This window comes from Pteropus alecto, unplaced genomic scaffold (assembly GCF_000325575.1).
Source record: "Pteropus alecto unplaced genomic scaffold, ASM32557v1 scaffold8, whole genome shotgun sequence".
NCBI lineage: Eukaryota > Metazoa > Chordata > Mammalia > Chiroptera > Pteropodidae > Pteropus > Pteropus alecto.
The window spans coordinates 6,021,662-6,041,854 of record NW_006494609.1 but is presented as its reverse complement, the minus strand read 5'-3'; the positions used below and the strand labels follow the sequence as shown (position 1 = coordinate 6,041,854).

Sequence of the window (20,193 nt, the reverse complement as noted above, 5' to 3'; positions counted from 1 at the left end):
TTGGGAGCTAGGCTGTTCAGACATTTTTCTTCTTCATTAAATAATGGTATAGCTATTACTAATAATAACAGTGGCACAGAGAAATCGCCTCAGGACCAAGCGCTAATAAGCAGAACAGATTTAACTGAACCGAAAAGTTCTGTTCCTTCCACCAGGTAATGCTGCCCCTTGTGCTGTTGTTTTTGCTTTGTTTTTCTGCTCTGAGTCATCTTCCTCACACTCTTTATGACCAATTTGAAGTGTACTGAAACCTATGAAAATAATGCGGGAATGAGTACAGATTTCTATCTAGGATGGGCTAGACAGAACACCTACATAAAACTGACACGTACAGAACATTATCGCACACAAGGAATGTGTGTCTTAAATGTCTCTTTGAACCACCAATTTAGGCAAAAGAAGGTTCAGATTGCTTTGAAATCACATTTCCTCATATTAAATGTTAGTCTTCTAACATAGTAGTATTTAGTAAGGATTTCTAAAAACATTTCTCTTTCAGAATCAGACAAATGTCCTTATTATCTGTGGTAATCTGTGGTATTTTCATCTGATCTGCTGACATTTCCCTCTTCGTAAATATGGAATAATTTTCCTCCTACTAAGAAATGTGTATTCATCCATCTCCTATGGCCCAAAGTTTCAAGTCACTAAATTTATAATTATTAATTAATTCAGTAAATGTGCATTAACGTGGGAAGATACAATGATGAATAGACATTTTCTCAGCTGTGAGGAGTCAGTCCAGAGATTGGTTCAGGAGATACATATGTAAGTCAGTAGAGCTATACAATTGGAATAAGAGTTCTGAAAGATGTACATTCAAAATGCTAAGGGACTTGCAAGGTGAACAAACCTAGATCTGCCTGGGATAGAAGGAAAGGCTTTGCATGAGTGGTGACCCCTGAGCTGTCATGAAAGATGAGCAGCAGTTGGCTAGGCAGATACAGAAAGGAAGGGTATATAAGGCATGACCTAAAGTACAGACACAGGAACAGAGGTATGAGAGAGACTGAGAAATTGGGGTAACGACAACCTGTTTGCCAAGACTAGAGCACTAGAATATAATGGAAAGAGACAAAAGACTGAGAAACTGAGAACACCAATACTACCAAAAGAAGGCCAACGAGGCATTGGGCATGTAGCGGGTGACTCAGCAATGATCAGTTATGACATTCTAACACAACCCTCTTCTTAGCAGTCATCTCCGTGCCTGTATGATAATCCCTAATTCATCCTTGGCATTCCTAAATGCCAAGTACCTTTCAGTCATAGAATTAAACAGTGCCTTAGAGACTAGTTTTGAACAAGAATGGGACACTAATATGCTTATAGAGCTGAGCTGAGGAAGCCTCACTCTGGAAAGGTCAAGGTTACAGAAAGACAACCTGAAGAAATAGGATTTATTAGTGACTAGAAGTAGTGTCTTCCATTGGGACCATCAGCATGACCTGCAGTGGTGGACCACATTCGTTGGGGCATCGACTCTTCAGCATTTGAGCCGAAAAGGTGACGTGCTGTGGTGAGGACCAGGTGCTTTGGAATCAAACAAACTGAATCTGAGGCTGAACAAAGCATTCACATCACTAAGCCTCATTTCTAAAATGAGGATAAGAACGCCTACCTTATAAGATTGTGGTGAACATTAAACGAATCATGCAAATAAACTGCTCATCTCAGGTCCTCGCATGCAAAAACCAATCCATCTTTGCTATTATTTTTACTATAATTATTAGTCATCTGTGAAAGCGATGTACTTTCTATAACAGCAAAGATTTTCAAAATTTTGTTGTAAATGTCCTTTATATAAACTTAACAGCATCCATTTTTGCTGTGATGAAGGTTCAGAGAACATTTGGAGAGGGAAAAGAATGGAATAGTGTCTTCACTTTGTGTTCAATTTTCATGCCTTTGAAATGTTGATCATGATATTCTCACCCTCTGTCTTCTACCAAGATTTTAGGGGTGAGGGTAAACTCAGTCATGGATAGGTACCTGGGCACCTACCTAATCATTAGGGTCACCCAATACCTAATGTTTCTATTTCTGACCATCAGTAAGTTTTATTTCGATTCCATTATCAAAAGAGAGTTTGTGAATAATGATAAGTAAATCAGTTTAGTTAAACATTCAGCTATAGACAAGCATACAGTGTGAGTTTAATCTCAACTATCAATTTCCTCTCATAAGGAGACAGTAATCCTTCACTAGCCACCCCTTAGTCCAGGGGCTTCATCGCATTGTCTTTATTCATCTTCCTTTGTGTCCTCTTTTTCTCTGTGAGATCGGAAAGATACAGAATTTTTCTACAGTGATAAAACACACTAGGCTTTCGCTGCTCCGTTATGAATCCTTATTTGTGCCCTTTCTCTTCGTCTTTGCCTGTCTCACACACATTTGGTGCTGCCATCTGCTGCTTCTGCCCCTTTCATGCCTTCTGTCTCTGCTGCTCTCGTCCTTTCACTCCTGTGGGCATCCTCAATTGGGTCAGTGGGGTAGTCCCTTCCCCTCAGGTTCTGGGGAGGAGAGGAAAGAAAAGGGCTTCCTGGCAGACTGTTGCAGGAAAACCACTCATAGGAAATAAACGGGCCTTCTCTACCTTTAGTGTTTCTACTTTTCCTACTTTTCATTATCTCTGGATCAGAGGAGTAGCCCTCTGTTTATTGCTTTAGATTTCATTCTGCCCACACTTGCGGACAACACCAATTTCATTTCTCTGTCATCTCCTAGATTTCAGAACTAAATTTCCTTGTATTCATCTTGCTGTTCATCCTACACCCAAGAGTTTAGATCATAATATCTTCTCCAATTTGGTACCTTTGCAGCGCCCTCCTCCCCCTTTTAAGTTAATTCTGAAGAAAAAAAAAAAATGTCCTATGTCATCATTTAAACGTGGCTTGACATTATCATGACAAAGAGCGCTCATCTGATTGAGAATCAGAAAATGAAATTTATGAAGACTCATGCTGGCTACTAATCACCCTGAGACATTATGCAATGCACTTGGCTTCCACCAGCCTTGGTTTCCCCATTTATAATATGTTGATATTTAAAAATGTGCTCCGCCAGGCCTATAGGGAGGATCCAGAGCCTGTAACCATTCAAAGACTTTGCTTCAGGGGACGTGATCTCTATTACATTTTGTCTCTTCTGGAACACATGCGCCTTTTAACATTTTTCTATTGTATAATAATTTCAGCCACTCAGATTATTATTCCTAAACACTACACCTCTTGCTTCCATCCCCTGAAACCCTCTCTTGCTTCCCATTTCCTAAATAGGGCCCTACCGTATCCACCAGGAACCCTGCTGCTGACAAAGGGTTGGCACGAGGCTTTGGGAATAACAGCATAATTTTTTTTTTTTGTAGACATATTTTCTATAATCAGATTTACTCTGAAACAACTTCATTTTTTAGAAGAAAAATGTGTACATCCCTTTAAGGTTTATTTCTCTAACTTCTAATAAACTCTCTGATTTAGAAAGCTTTGTGATTTTAGTCACTTAGAACAGCCAGAAAATTACTTCATTTCTTTTAGAAATAACATCCCTGGTCTCTTAAGTTTTCTTCCCAAAATTGATTCTAAAATTGAGAAAAACTGTTTTTGTTGAGATGCTCTGAATCAGTAGGGAGATTTGCACTTTGTGGCTAATTATTCTTGAAGCTCTAGAATTCAAATTAACTTCTCTACAGACATATGTGAGATATGATAATTATGTCATAATAAAAAGGAAGGATAGCCATTGATGCATTTATCTTGACACCAAAGAGAAATGGAGAGTTTGGGTTGATAATGCGAGCTTTCCAAATGGTTACTTGTACATCTTACACCTCACTCATAAAGTGGTCCTAATTTTCAAAATATAAACTCTGCCTAACACCAATACCAACTGAACTCATCACCTTGCAAATTTTACTATGGCAATTAGACAAATAAAATGAATCAGAGTACAAAAAAATTTTTCAAAATTAGAAAGAAAAACAGAAACACCATTTTTACTCAAAATTATAGTGCCTAAAATATCAGCTGTTGAAAGGAGAGCAGAAACATAGCCTGTGTGGTTCTAAGCAGGTGGTCAGGTGATGCAGGGCTAGCCAAAACAAAAAAAAAGGAAATCAGGAAAAAGACTGGATAAGTAGAACAGTGTTCAGGGCCTCAACACAGGAATACACATACGTTGTAGGGGGGAAAAAAATCACGTTGAACTGAATGTTGAAATGAACCATCCCTAAACAAAATCTATGAGAGACTCTACCTGGACTTTAGAGATGAAAGCATCTGAGTTCTGATTTCCATAAGAGAAACAGAAAATGGGGGGTGGGGGTGGGGATGTATCCAGACTATGACGGTTCCTTGGAAATCCAAGGTATAAATCCCTAAAACTGACGCCAACACCTGGAATCCAGTTACCACTCTGTAAATGTTCTTGGAATAAGTGAATGAAGAACAAGGTAGAGTAACAACATATAATACTTACTGATACACATTCATCTTCCTTCATGAAATTTTTCTGACTCCAAGCAAAACCTGGCCAAATCAGACCTCATGAAAATCTTCATTTTGTGTGAAATCCCTCATTTTACAAATTAAGTAATATATATATTCTTTTAGCTTACTAAGGATAAGAGAATAAATTCACTCTTTAGTTAATGTTCTTCCTTTTAGAATGACAACAAGACAAAAAGTTGTAGTTTAATTTTGGGGCTTGTATCTCCGGTTTCTTACTAACAGCATTCGTATAAATAATACATTAAGGTAGAGGGATGGGTACATTTCATTACCTTAATTCTTATTTAATTATTTATTAAGCATATAGTATAACTAAAGTAGCTTCAGGTCATGAAAATCATAGAGTGGCAGATAGCAGCATAAAAATTTTAAGCTGTGCTGACATAAGATATTACCATCTGTATGTATATATCTACAAACAGCATAACTAATTTAACAGGATCGAGTACAGTGGCTTGAACTGTGATTGGTAAATAGTTCTAGGAGTCTATATATTGCCCCTCTTTGCTTGATAGTTCACAAAAAATCATTCCAAAATTGATAAGGTGTTTGCCTATTTTTAAGATATACAGATAGAGAAATTTTACTTCTTTATTTAGGAGGCTTTCCTAGAATTCAGTAACTCTATTAATTTTGCTATATACTTTTGTGAGGCCTTATGTTTTTAACTTAAGTCTGTTTTCTACTTCTCTGCTATTTCCTCTGCTTCTTCCTTGATGAGAAAAAACACTCATTTACAATTTAATACTTCAATCTCATTTCTCACCTACAATTTATTTGGGTACGTAATCCCAATCCCTTTATCCTTTCTAAAAACCAGATGAATAATGAATGCTGAAGTACCTTCCTGAGTGAACTTTTCCAGGAGCTCACTGTGATAGAGACGCAAACCAAAGGATGATATATGTGCATCCTAGAGCCCAGAGACCATTGTAAATCACAGAAAAAGTGCCCTTAGCTAACTAAAGCCATTGAAGGAGAAATTTCTTGTTAGTTTCTCTTTTAACCTATTCTCAAAGGGTATTCCCAGAAATTGGGGATGAATGGTACTGTAGTCCTGACTGCTAAGCGGTCATTAATTTTCTACTTCTCTGGGAAGCACATGTGAATCTGATAAGGACTAAGCCACAAGCCTTTGTACAGCATATGCGTAATTTTAGTTACCCAAAGGTCCAGGTGTAAATCTCTTAACATATTGACTCATCATGCTATGCTTCAACAAACTGGTTGAAATCAAAATATAAGGACAACTCTTTTCTCTTCTTAGTGAAGTAGCCCTCCAGTCTCACCATGGTCTGCAAGAACTTGATGATTTTTAAAGCCATCATAGGAATTTGCCAAGGAAACCAAACAGGCAGTAATGTTCTCAGCCAGAAATCGATACCCTTGCCATAAAATTCTTATTTCTTTGATCTTATTTCATTGTAGTTCCCTTTTAGATTATATAAAATTGATATCAGAAGGTATTAAAGTCACAAATGTGATATCATTGAATCGGACCTGTACATTTTAAAGATAATATTTGCATTTTAGAACATAACTAAGTTTTTGTTAAAATTAGATCAGGGTCCCAAACACAAACACAGAAGGACTCCTGAAGTCAAAATATTTTTATGAGTTCTAGGTTAACATCAGTATGTTTATCATAACGCTCTGAGGAGAAGAAAATCCCAACATAATCCAAAGATGGTATTATCAACAGTCTTATTAGTAATATTATTAATGTAGAATCCAGTGCAACTGTGATAGTCTTGAAAAGAGTTAATTTTTGTCCTGAGTAACTGACCGAAGACAGTAAGGATGCTCAGTTCATAGGCATCTAAAACTACCAAGTATGGTTTTAAGAGTATATAGCTATCCATTCTTGAACAATAACAGTTCTCAAAAGATCCTCTTTCAGTTGCAATATTATGATAGCATTGGCCATCATCATTATCATCACCACCACCACCACATATTTAGTATGTGTCCTGTTCTAGGTTCTGTTCTTACTTGAAGAGGTAAATACAAAAATTATGCCCATTTACATCTGAGGAATCTGAGAGTTGAATTAAATTGTCCAAACACACATAGGTCATTAGTGGTGTTAGACAGAGGTGGACCCAGGCTATTTGGCTTGAGTCCTTCTTGCTCTTTCTAAATGAACTAAATGCCTCTGGGATTCCAACATAGATAAACAGAAATACAGGAGGAAAATCACACAGAAATACTATAATATATTGATACTTTTCTATAACACCCCTGTTTACTAAAAAAGGGTTGACATAAAATGCTACTATAGTAGTTTCTTTTTTGTTGTTGTTGTTGTTTTTTAATACCTTTCTATTAAAAGATTTCTGGTATAAGTGGTCACTGAAGTTTTAAATGACAATAGTTCCTACCTGTACTTGAAGAATTGAAGGGATGAAAGAAAAAGGTACATAGTGACAATGGGCTATCGTTTGAATATGGGACAGCAAAATTTTGAAGAGATATTTTTGAGAAAATAAATAAAAAATCTGATAATACAATGTGTTTAACAAGGGTGAGGAGAAACAAACATTCACATACTCTTGGGAGAAATGCAAATCTGTACAACCTCTGAGGAGTGTTGTACAGATTTGCTGTGGAGTAACTTGGCAATGTCTATCAATACCTATAATGTACTTATCTGTTGACCTAGTAATTCCATTTTTAGGGAACTATCCAACTGATTTTCCTGTATATGCATGTAAAGATGAAGAAAAATGAGCACTGTCTTACTTAGAGTAGTACTTAAAAGCTGAGAAAAATCTAAATATATACCAGTAGGATAATGATTTAATCAAATATGGCATCTCCATAAAATGCAATATTATGTAGCCATTGAAAAAGAATAAAGTAGACCTTTATATTCTATCATGGAACAGTCCCTAAGACATTTTAAGTGAAAAAGGGTAAGATTCGGAAGAATGCATTAACATTGTATCAAGAAGGAGAAGAAAGAAAAAAGAGGAGGGGGAGAATGGTTATAAATATATCCTGTATTCTCATAGATTATCTCTGAAAGAATATACAAAAAATATAATTTTGGTTGCCTCTGAGAAAGAGAATTTAAGGACTAGGATTAGGGCAAGAGGGAAAATTTTTACAACTTTGTCTTTTGTTCCATGTTGAATTTAACTATTTAAAAATAAAACCATTCTGAATATTAAGATGAGTTTAATATAAAATGTTTAGGAAGCATCCTATCATACTCAAATCTGGCTAGTATTTATACTATTAATAAATTTACGCTCGAGGTGTTTCATATGTTATAAGAAATATAAAACATTCAAAAGAAAGAAAAGTAAGTATTATCTTTTAGAAATTAGGTTTGAGAAAAGATGAAGTAGAGCATAATCATTTCGTATGTAAATAGAAAGTCTCAGGTGTGATGTGGGTAGTTTGTAGACAATATAGTTACTTTGTGATTTTCCATCTCCACTAAAACTCTACCAAGATGCAAATTGCTGCCAGTAATGTTTATCCAAATCTTGGAATGGATACCAAATACAGTTCTGTAATTTCCTCCCCAGAAGGCTTTCAACAGTGAAGAAGTCAGCATTCCTGGTTGGCTTGAGGAGATTTCTGGTTGACTTGTGTTTCTCGTTAAAGGGATGAGCCAAACAATTCAGCTCTGAGATTTCTAGATAAACTGTGCTTAAAGATGAAGTCACACATTCTGGTACCATAGAAAGGGAAGACAGAGAAAAAGAAAGAGAAAAATCCAAAATTCTAGTGTAATAAACCACAGTTCATTAAGCTATGCCTAAATAAAGCAAGAACCACCCACACAATGTTGACTTTGCCAAAACACTGAAAATTGAGTATGCTTAGAAACTAAAGGCAGAAAAGCTAAGGCAAAAAGGAAAAAAACCAGGCCCTAGGCAAGCAAGTGCAAGACAAGGACTATTTAGTAAATACTAGTAGCCTTCAGAGGTATGATTTGGAGATAGTATACCCTTTGATGTTATTTTCATAGAGCTCTTATATTATCATGCATCTCTATAATGGTTCAAAGATAACAGTCTATAGGAAGTGGACAAGATTATTGAAGCTGACACATTGTGGCACTTGAGAGTTTTAAGGTCAGTATATTTTTGTATGGTATTCTATTTCTTTTCTCCTCTATGTCTAAGAAGTAAAAATGAACCTTGTTACTAATAAATTAGTAAGGCTTCAAGTTCAAAGTAAATAATCAGACATGTACACAAACCCACAATTTCCCATGTGGTATATACACCCTTTTTTGGAACGATTGAAAAAATGGCCAGACACAGAAGAATTGGCCTTTGAGAGGAGAGAAGGATGGAAAAAATGGGGCGGGGGGGGAGGGTGTGGGGGAAGGTGGGGAATTGACATTCATTGATATGTGTTCACTATATTCGATCATGCTATGCTCATATTTAATTAAACCACACTACACTCAGCTTGAAAGGGATAGAATAAAGTAGGGGCTAGGAAATCACAGGGCAGAATCACAATCAGACAAGGTAAAAGACAACAAACCATTTTACAGTCTTTCATTTGAGCAAACACACATGAAACCAACAAGAAGTCCATACCTGTTTTCAGCACTGCATGCCTGTTAGGGTACTAGGCCCGCTTCGTGGAACTGGAACCATAGGAACAGGTGACTCCCTCCACAAATTCTCCAGGAAGCAGCCCTGTTTTCTTTAGTAGTGTTCCAGGTCACCCTGGAGTTCAAGTCACCATGATGACTGCCAACTCTGTTGCTCTTTTGCAATTTAAAAGTCCTATGCTGGAAACTTCCTTATCATATATTTCTAAATGTTCCTGCCAGATGAATCGAATCCAGCAATGTCTCCAGTTCAACCAAAGACCTTGATTTGCACACTCATGTTTGGTGATAACAGCCAGAGAAGAATGTATGGTGTGGTACTCTTGAAGGGTTTAGAAGGCAGGGGTAGTAAGATTTAGAATGAGTAATTATAAGTATATCATAGACATTATGGAGAAAGACAGAGAATTGGAAAAGAGAAGGTAAGAAAGGTAGGAAGGCAGAGAAGCTGATCAGAAAACCGCTTCTGTTTCCTGGACACCCTCGGCACAGAGCCGGGCCACGATGACTAAGAGAAGGACCGGCCAACAAAGCCACAAGGAAGAGTCTTTTGTCTCAAGACTGCTGCCCTCCTTACACTGGAAGACCATCCTCCGTTTGCATGCTCTCCTCTCCATGAAAAAGAGTGTCACACAACCCTTGGAAATAGCCATTTCCCTGAACAAACAACATTTTATGGCTGACGAAAAGGAGAAAAACATATGATGCCACTCAGTCTTTTACCTAGCTGACTTTCTAAAGACAGTCATTCCAAAATAGGATTATGAGAAAGGTTCATGAACTTATATTCAAACTTGGTTAAAGTTTAATTCAAGATGTTCCTTCAAGGGAAAAAAAGCCACTTTGTTTTGAAATTTGAGCAATTACACCCTATGATTTCTATTAAAATGACAGCTGGAGACAAAGCTGAGGGGAATGAGGAAAACTCTCCCTCTCAAACTCAGGCTGCAAATCAATCTTATTTCTTGTACTCTCACAATGAAAAATTGAATAAGAGGATCTGCAGATCTATTATAGAAGTAACTTGAGATTCTATAACAGGTTGAACTTATGCTTATTTGAATTCTTCTGTATAATACATCACTGTGATTTCAAATTTTTACTCTAAATCAACAATTAAAAATGTATCACATTTACTCTGTGACTCTACATTACCCTGGGTACACGTCTACATACCTCAGCACTAATGGTCTTAGATTAGTTTAAGTTTGGTTTTACTTTGCTTTGTTTCTACTCAACCACTGTTCACCCAGTGGGGACTATGTATGCTTTCTCTGATGCTCTCACCAAAATTAACTTCCTTAGTATGTTAAAGGTTTGTCATGAGAATTCAAAATTGATTTCCAAATTCCAATCTCAGCTCCTTACCTAAATATTGAATTAAAGCCAGTTGTACTTTTTCTATACTGTGATCAAAGTTGGGAACACATCATTGCTAACATATTTCCTCTCAGTAGTGCTTTTATTAGCTCTGAATAGAAAATCTTTTGTCAGGTTTAGAAAACCTGCTGGAATCTGTGTTCTGGAGAAGAGTCACTATTTTTTTCAGGAGAAAGAATTCTGGAACTTGTCTTATGATGACTTTCCATGGCTGATCAGATGGAATATATGAAATTAATTGCAAGATCAAGTGTGGATAGAGCACAAAAAGTAAGTCCGGGTATGCTGATCAAATAACCCCTCAGTTCTGTTCTGTAAAGAAGTCTCTGAAGCCAGATGCCACATTCAACTGTGGATATGGTTTTTCCACCTTCTTGCCCCCCTTCCATCTCAGTTCCTTCTGAAAACTAATGCAGAGGAAACTAGAAAGCTTCTCATTTAAGCAATAAAAATTTTTTTAAGAAGCCAGACACAAGTCACTACACATTATAATGATGCCATTTATATGAAATATCCAGAACAGGCAAATTTATAGAGACAAAAGCAAGTCAATAGTTGTCCAAGACTAAGGATAGAAGCAGGGGATTAACTGCAAATGGACATAAGGGAAATTTGAGGGCTGATGAAAATGTTCTAAAATGCAATTTTGGTGATATCTGAACAACTCTATAAATGTAATAAAAATCACTGAATTATAGGCTTATAATGGATGATTTTTGCAGTATGAAAATCATACCTCAATAAAGCTGCTTAAAGAAGGAGAAAACTCCAATCTTTGGAGAAGAAAGATGTTTCAATTAGGTTTTTAATGATCTAAATACATGAGAAATATCTGGCTAATTAGAAATGTTTAAACACAGCAAAAGAGGACATTGCTTAATTGAACTGAGAGTGTCGCCACAGCAAGCATCAAGCACTCTGCTTTAGGAGGTGGTTGTTTATACAGATTTTGTACATTTCTTCTATTTTTGTTCATTTATATGAAGCATTTGCCAAAATTTAGGTTTATTAGTTATCAGTTTGTCACCCTGATAACATATCTCCCAAGAAAGGTTAAACCAGCTAATGCCTGTAAAAGGTTTGATGGAATAATCAAACAAATGAAATGTAGAAGTTGTATTACTTCCTTTTCTGCATTTGTTCTTACAGAAAGACCCTAGCAAGAAAGAAACACACTTATGTGTGTTAGATGCTCAACCAATCCCATTTTCTCTTCCTGGGTCCACAGAAAGACTACATTTTCCAGCTTCCTTTGCATTTAGGAGGGAGTCATGTCTAACAAATAAAATAGGGGGCAGAAGTGATGTAGGTCACTTCCAGGCAAGGCAATATAACACACTGTATAAACAACCAAGCTCTTTCTTTATTCCCTACGGGTAGAGCTCGAAGTAAACTCTCCAAAGTGGTAGACCCAGATCACGAAAGAATCCTAGATTTCTGAATTACCTCTGTGGAGAAAGCTGACCAGGAGAGCTGCCCAAATGGCATTGGACACCACCTGAACAAGTAATAAACCTTTCTTTTGTTGACCACTGAAATTTTGGGATTGTTTGTCAATCACCTTAATTATCCTATATGGTTAGTTATTTAATTACCTTAACTAATATAATACACTATGGGGCTCAAAGCATATTTCTTCCTTTCTTCCTTCTATGATCTAGGCTTACTTTTTCCCTCGTACCCATCCTTCCTTTCTATTCCTATTCCCCAATCTCATCTGCTCCAGTTAATGTTCATTTCTGAGGCAGAGGAAGAAATACATGATTGGTATTCAGCCTCCACCTTATTAAGACCCTTCATCGAGAACTAAAATATTTAAATGGGATAAAGTAAAAATGATAGGCTGCAATTCTTCATTCTGAAAAGCTAGAATGTATCTCAGTCTTTGGTTAAAAAGTTACATTATCATCATGTCCACCCTCTTAAAAACAAACAAAGAACAAACAAACAAATGAAGGCAAAAAAACCTACAGTGATAAATGCCAGGAAAAAACTGTCAGTCAGAGTTGGCAGCCACCTTCTGGGTCATGAACTTTGCTTTTATTTTCTGAAGCTTTTGGTAGTGGAGAAGTGCATTCTGGTTGCTCTACTGGCTTTCTGTGTTCCCACCCCCACCCCAGGGTTATGACCCCAAAACAACAAATTACCATTTCAATTCATTTTCAAGTTGTTTCATTATCCAGGTGCCCTTTCCTCTTTTTCTGCATATAGAGCAAATGCAAGGAAAGAAGAGAGGACCTGCCCCAATTCAGAAACCACACCCCAAGCCTTTCCCATCACCCCAGCCCTTCATCTTGTCAACCCCAGTCTCCCCAAATCCATAGTCAAAAAAATAAAATAATTCAAATCAAAAACAGCTCATAAAACAGTAAACAAAATAAAGTCAGTTTTCTTTGCTTTTTTAAAGAACAAAATGAAACTTGAGGGAAAACTTACTGGAGTTACAGTTTATCCTGATACAGTCTAGATGGGGAAAAATAAATGAAAGATGAAATTGCATCCTTCAAGGTAACAGCTGCAGACATCCAAAAACAATCAGTCCACCCTTCCGGGGACAGACACACGCAAGAAATGTGGCCATTTTATATATATATACAGTATGCACAAGTTTAAGGGTGGGTGTATATGTACAGTATATTATTTAGTAAAGTTGGATACATATATATATACACACACACACATATATATACACATATGTATAGAGATATATACTGGTATACATATATATCCACAATAGACACCAAGTATGCTTCTTTTTTTTTTCAAAAAAAAAATCTATTCGTTTATATAAACTATTTTAAACCTGGACTTTGAAACATTAATTTTGTTAAACTTGAAAAATGACTCAAAAATTTCCCCACCAAATACAAGTTATATTCTACTTCCTCCTACAATTGATTTTCTTAAAATTTACCTTTAAAAGTAGTGTTAACGCAATTTTTGTATTAGTATTCTAAAGATATATCACCAGTCTGACACTTCATATCGTTATTAAAAATCTCCATGAAGCTTCTCAGTGCAGTATTTAACCCTTTCTCTTTTTCTAAAAACAAACTCCCTCCACCCTCTTCTTAGGTCGGGCCCCAAATGCTAGAGAAATTTGCGTAGGCAGACTTGCCATCATCCTTAGAGGTAAGGAAAGGGTTAACACCACCTGGTCATTTCCTGTCATAAAATGGCCACTTGCAAACAGCTAACCGCACAAACACCCATCCCAGATTTTAGAGAGGTGGGATGGGGGTGTAGGGTAAAAGGAGTTGAATGTTATCACAATTGTTGTGTTCTCTGCTATTGTTTCAAAGGCTCCCAGACCAACCCACTCATGAAGCCCATCTCCGTCTTCCTGCCCAAATGCTCAGGCTAAATCAAGTGCCTACAGCATTTAAGGAGAAGGCGAGACAGGTGCATGGGGAGGAGGCCTTGGGCCCCTTTGATACCCTACCTATGTCACTCTGTGATTCTGCATCTTGAGGAGAAAAAATTCTTTGTTTCTATTTTTGTGCATATGAAAAAGAGGGAGGAAAGGGTGGGTAATTTTCCAGTACTGGTAACCAGACACGATATTCTGTGCCAGAAATCAGAGTATCCATTTGTTAATATCTGTTTATGGTCATGGACACACAACGTAAAAGGTCTTCGGAAGAATCAATAGGCATTAGTAGGGAATTGGGGGCAGAATGGGTACAGAAATGTCTTAGGTTACTTTTTACAAAGCCACCCACTTGAACTTAAGTTGAGTTTATGATGGTAGGAATTCTAATAAGAATTTAAAAAGTCAGTATTAAAAGGTAGAAGTAAAATGATAAAGGAAAGGAAGAAAGTTACAGAAAAAAAAAAAATAGTCAGAAACTGTGCTCTTCTCCTGCCGAAAGCTGACTTAAAAGTTTTGGAGGACTTGTCGAGGGTCATGCCACCATTTCAAAAGTAAACTATTTTAAGTTAAAAAGGAACCAGTGGCAAAGGACAGGGCAGAATGAAATGACGTGAAATCCAGACAGGAGCAATTGATAACACCCAACCATTCTGAGGAAGAAGGCGGGAAGCTTATGCGTTCCTCAGAAGAACATCTCTTGAGAAAAATCTGGGTTTGGTTTCGTGCGGTTAGGTTTGTCATGTGTCGTCAACCGCAACAGAAAAGTGGGAGCAAACAGCCCTGGAGCAACTGGTACGATCATCAGGCAGAGGAGGCCATGCCCCTGGTGAGACCTGGGAAGGGGGAGGGCGGGTAGGGAGAGAGAGGTGAGGCTTCAGCTACTGGTTGCACTGACCATCACCCAAAGCCGAAGAAACGCCCCTTCCTGATGCATTAAAGGGAGCAGGGAAGCAGGGGTATGGACGGGCGGGCTAACGAGAGGGAAAGCGAGAGGGAGGGAGGCCTAAAGCAACAAACCCAAGATTTGTAAACAAGGACTGGTTTTCTCCTTCAGTTTCTGTGTAGCTGAGCACTTTATTTTTAGACTACCTCGTCCTCCGGGTTCACCCAAATAGTTCCTTAAACTGAATGGTGTCTTTAAACCAATGTGAAGACTTGGAGAATTTAAGAATTTTAAGTCAAGAAGTGAAGGATTATTTTGTTACTTTACTTAAAGAATAAATAGTTTGAGGAGAAAAAGCTACCTCAGTCCCTCTACCTCTTAGGTTCAGAGAGGGTAGTCTGGACAGTAAGGATATATTTTTTAATAAAAAATGAATCTGGGAAATTAGCTTGAGAAGGCAATTTCCTTTAGATTTTTCTTCAGTAGCAGCCAACACTGTCTCTCTGTCTTGGCCTTGGTATGGTGTTTGTGGGGTATATGTGTGTATGTGGCTCATTTTGTTTAATTTAGTTTTTTATGTTAGTAAATGAGGAGAAATAATTATTTTCCATATTGATGAGTTTGGGGTTGAGCATGGAAGAGATGAAATGTGTCTTCAATGATGCAGAGAGTAAACTGTAGTCAGCAAGTCCCCTGAAAGAGAACATCTGGAGAATTTGAGTGCAATTAACTAAAATGCATGACACTCCCTGGGAGCCTCCGTCATTCAAGAAGGGTTCTGAGCACTCTGCTGAGGGCTGTACAGGGCCACAAAGGAAGCTACGCCAATGTCACTGACTTTTTCTTAGTTTGGCTCAATTCAAGCCAGGCACTAAGAAACGAGGAGCTTCCCTCTATGCATGTTAAAATGGGATCATTAGGAAAGAAGTGAGAAGTCATTAAGACTGTCACATCATTGACTCATGGTATTGATCTGTGGTGGTAACAGATAACCTATGCTGACCTAGCAGTTTAGAGACAGGGATTCTAGCCCCAACTCTCCTGCCAACTTTTTATGTGAGCTTTGAAACGTTAAATATGTCTTTCTTTGTCTTACATCTGTAAAACCAAGCATAAAAATGTTTTCTTGATTTATTTCACAAAGTTATTGTAAAATTCAAATAAGACAAAGTTTTTTTAAATCTTGAAATACACCGTAATAATATTATTATATCTTTTAATTCGAAGAGATCAAAAAATGATTGATCAATAGCAAACGACCTTTTTAAATGTGCTGTGTATTGCAGGATACTTCTCGTGCCTGCTGTTACCACAGCTGGCTGTCTTCAGAAAACAAGGCCCTTGGAAAAGCCCAGTCTCCTTGACTTGAAGGAGATACATTACATCAGAGAAACGTATACTGGACTTTTATAGCATGAGCTTATACGTGGGACCAATTTGAAATAAGTCAGAATATCATTTGAGCCTGCACTAGAAAAAAGACATGATTTAAAAGGAGGAAACAAAGTGATCATTTGCAATTAGTTTTTGGGGAAATGCATGTGGACACAAACTCTGCTTGAAGATGTCTTTTTCTATAACCAATAAAAGGGAAATATGAACCCATGACAAGGAGCAAGAAAACATTCACAAAGGGGTACATTTTGGGGAGGGGGTAGAAGGAGAACCTTCAAACGAAGCCTGAATATGAAGAGTTGTGTATACTCGAGTACAAAGAATTGAAGGTCAGTTTTCCACGTCAGGTTTGAAAGAAAGTTAAATAAATCCAAACCAGTCATTGTGGTGAGCCATACCCTTCAGGGAAAAAACAGTTGTTTCGGGAGAAGCACAGTACTCTCTAGGGAAGGGTGAACTCTCTTATGAGTAACATGTCTGAACGTAGGAGGATTTAGGCTTGATTGTGCATCAAAAGAAACCAAGAGGCAAAAGCAAAGTCTTTCTGAAAAGCACATCTCCCAGATTTTAGTGAGAGTTTAAAATAGAAAAATAATGCTTCTAGGAATGCACATGGGATCTATGAGTGAGTGAGAGTGAGTGAGTGAGTGAGTGTGTGTGTGTGTGTGTGTGTGTAAGAAAGAGAGCCAGCCCATCTCTTTCCTCATCCCCTTTTATCTACTCCCCCTACCCCCATTCTTCTTTCTAAGATGTGAGACTCATTATAGTTGGCTTTATAATCTTTACAAAACAACATCTTTAAAAAAAAAAAAGCTATCTGTTTAGAAACAGTGTGCATTTCCCCATAACACTACAGGGCTGAATCATCCTTAATCTATGGCTCTCTCTTTGAAATAGAAGCAGAGGTAAAAATTGTCTCCATCTTCTTTTTCTGTCAGCTATTAAGAGGTATTGTTTGGGTTTGTTTGTTTGTTTGTGTGTTGTTGCTGTTTTTAATATTTGTTTTGTATTTCTTCTGCTGTTTTTCAGAGAAGTAGACAATCCACTACTGGTTGTTGGTTTTAGGTAATATTCTCTTTTGTTGGTTTGTTGAAGGTGGAGAGGACGGTGCGGGAAGGGGAAGGGGAGAGGGACAGGGGCATGCCAGTCCCTGCAGGCTGCTCAGTACGCTCTGTTCTCAAGGCTGTTTGCTATGCGGGCCGCAGGCTTTGGGCCTTTGAAGGGTTGAATACCATCTTTTGATTTACCATGGCTGATGATGGGGAGGACTAGAAACTCAAGGACACAACAAAGATTCAGCAAAAGAGAAAAAACAAAACCTAAAATAACCAAACACATATGTATACAAACAAAAGAAAAACCAAGAGACACTCTGACAACAGAAATCGAAGTTGGTGGACAAGAAAAAGGGCACGGTGTTGTAAAAGCTGCAAATTGGAAGGAAAAGAAGACATAACTAAACAAGCCACTGCTCAAAACAGTCTTCTGTTTCCTAGAGATTGAAGATTGTAGCATAGGCATTTTCCAAATGTGACCAGTTAACCTGACAGTAGATAAGACTGGTATGAATTCAAAACCCCACCTTCCCATCAGGCCGTCTAGGGTTTTATGTGGTCTTGCATCTAATATATTTGTCTATCATGTCTTCTCAATGCCTCTGACAAATCATTCCACAGAAATTTTTATAAAGGATCTCTATATCCAGACATATTCTTCATACCCAAAGGAATCTATAGGCTTAGAAAGTCTGGACTCATTTATATGACTAATCCTGTCAACACAGGCCACTGACAGCAGAAAATAGAATGCTGGTTCTTTCCTTCCATAAACCAAGAGGCCACCATTCTCCATAGAAGATCAATTACAATCCGGTCAGGAAGATAGAAGCAGGAGAGAATGTGAGGCCATAAGCAGGGGTATTTCCAAAGTATCTGTTATAGGTAATATAGTAGAAGAACAGATCCTCTCCCAATAAAGCTACAGGTTTGGTATTACATAATTTTTCAATACTAAGAAAAAATGTATATGTATTATATGAGGAGATCAGAGTAACTGAAGAGTAACAGTGTGACATAAAATCTTTATAGAAAGGACTTCTGAATGATGGATAAAAATGTCAGGAGGGAAAACGGAAGTACATATCAGCCACATTCTCCTTCCACATGTCAGAGACTCCAGAGTTATAGAATTATTTCTCCAATGGGACAAAAGAAATAATTTGACTTGTGCTCCCCATTAGAAGAAAGTGTAAGGAGATACCAGTGTCATCGAGGCCACCAGAATTCACCATTGTCATTTGTGGAGCTAAAAACAATGCATTTCTCCTTCTACTCTCACAGCTTACTTCTTGCCAACCCCATCCTTCCATCTGGGCTCCATTTCCTGCCCTATCCCTGACCTCGTCTTTGACTGTTTTGAGTGGTGACCAAGGAGTTGGACTTAATGAGAATGTGATTGATCAAAAGATGGACCAAAGTAGCGTGTTTTACACAAAGCTAAACAGTTCCAAAAAACCAAGAAAGGAAACTTAGAAAACAAATAATTTAATTTAAAAAACAAAACAAAAAACAAAAAACAAAAAAACAAAAAACCACCACGGTCAGAAACCAGAAATTGACATCAAAACCTCATGCATAAACAAGGAGAAGGTGTTTGTTGCTGTTGGGTTTTATCCTTGGTCTATTAAACAAGAGGTGAGCAGCTAACTTTCAAGAAACAAACAAAGAATTCAATCAAACCAATGAAAATAAGAAAAGAAAGGGAAGACAAGCCCAAACGGAATGGCAGAGGGTACTTCATACGATACCTAAGTTAACCATGAGCTTGACACGTCCTCCATCCAGCTCCAAACGCAAGGTGTCGGCGGAGTCCCTGGAGGTAGTAGCCACCAGCAGCCCATAAGCTCGCTGGGACATAAACCGGAAGGACACATCCTCTGCCTCGGTGTGCATGACCATGGGCATGATGATCTTCATGTACATGCTGCCATCATAGCTCAAGATGGACGCCTCTGCAAAGAAGAATGGAGGAGATCATTGGGATGAAAGAATGCAGTTTCCCTTGGCTTCCAGTGTAAGGAGAGTAGAATGGAGAGGACACCAAATTCATAGATGGGTGACTTGTGTTTTCTGCTATAGATAAAATGAAATCATATTAAATCAAAATAGAATCTTGTAAGCATTTCATGAAAGATAGGAGGAGAAAAGCAGTTTATAACCACCACAGCCAACAAATAGCATTTTACCAGAGAGCTTCTAGAAGGAGAGAAGAGCAGTGGCATAGCCTGGCCCCAATAACAGTGGCTAGGTACTGTAAGAATTTGCTTGGCCCATTCAAAGAAGATTGATAGATTTGGAGCTACATCAAAAAAAAAGCTAATGACACCCATGAGAACCAGTCATTTCACTTTTATTCAAATAGCATTTCTAGAGGAAGAAACAAACCCATATTTGATATCTTCTCCCATCCAAGCACTTTGGTTACAAGTCCTCCAACCTCCCAATATTTTATCTCATTTAATGCTACAACTTGAGTCTATTATTCTTGCTTTCAAACCAAGGCTCTTCAAGGGGGAAGTTATCACCTCAAAGTTACAGAGACTGGATTTAACCCAGCATACTCACTGCCAAGTCCAGAGCCTGTTCTGCAACAGCATTCTGCTCAAAATGTGAATTTGTTTAATCGTTCATTTAGCAAATACTTTTTGGGAACACAGGAAGAAAATATCGTTCACATTCTATGAAACTGGGCTCAGTATCTGGCATCGAGTGGTTCCTCGTTAAATATTTGCTGTTGCCAAATAGTTGTTACCCACCTTCATGCACTATGGAGGGTGCAAAAGTATAAGAGCAAGGTCCTTGTTCTGAAGAGAGACATGGCATGCACAATTAAATGTACTAGACACAAAAATAACTAAATGAGATGAGAAAGATATGTCAAGAAAGATAGAGGCATGCAGGTGAGGAGAGTAGATGGGTAGAATTTAAGCTGGTCTTGGTAGACTGGTGGGATCTGTAACCAAAGAAGGGATAGCATAGATTTGATAAGTAGATGAAATAGCACCTCTATACAC

General features: G+C 37.8%; 1 protein-coding gene across 3 annotated transcripts in view; it reads right to left on the bottom strand.

Moving 5' to 3' along the window:
- NRXN3 (neurexin 3) overlaps nt 1–20,193 on the bottom strand; it is a 1,437,186-nt gene that overhangs the window by 867,392 nt on the left and 549,601 nt on the right. For 2 of the 3 annotated variants that reach the window (XM_025042053.1, XM_006925492.1), the window contains 2 exons: nt 18,928–19,131; nt 12,907–12,933 (listed from right to left, as the gene is read on the bottom strand). In XM_025042053.1, the coding sequence (XP_024897821.1) occupies nt 12,907–12,933; nt 18,928–19,131 (231 nt within the window). The remainder of the gene's footprint in view (nt 1–12,906; nt 12,934–18,927; nt 19,132–20,193) is intronic. The other variant, XR_003044103.1, reaches the window with a different exon arrangement.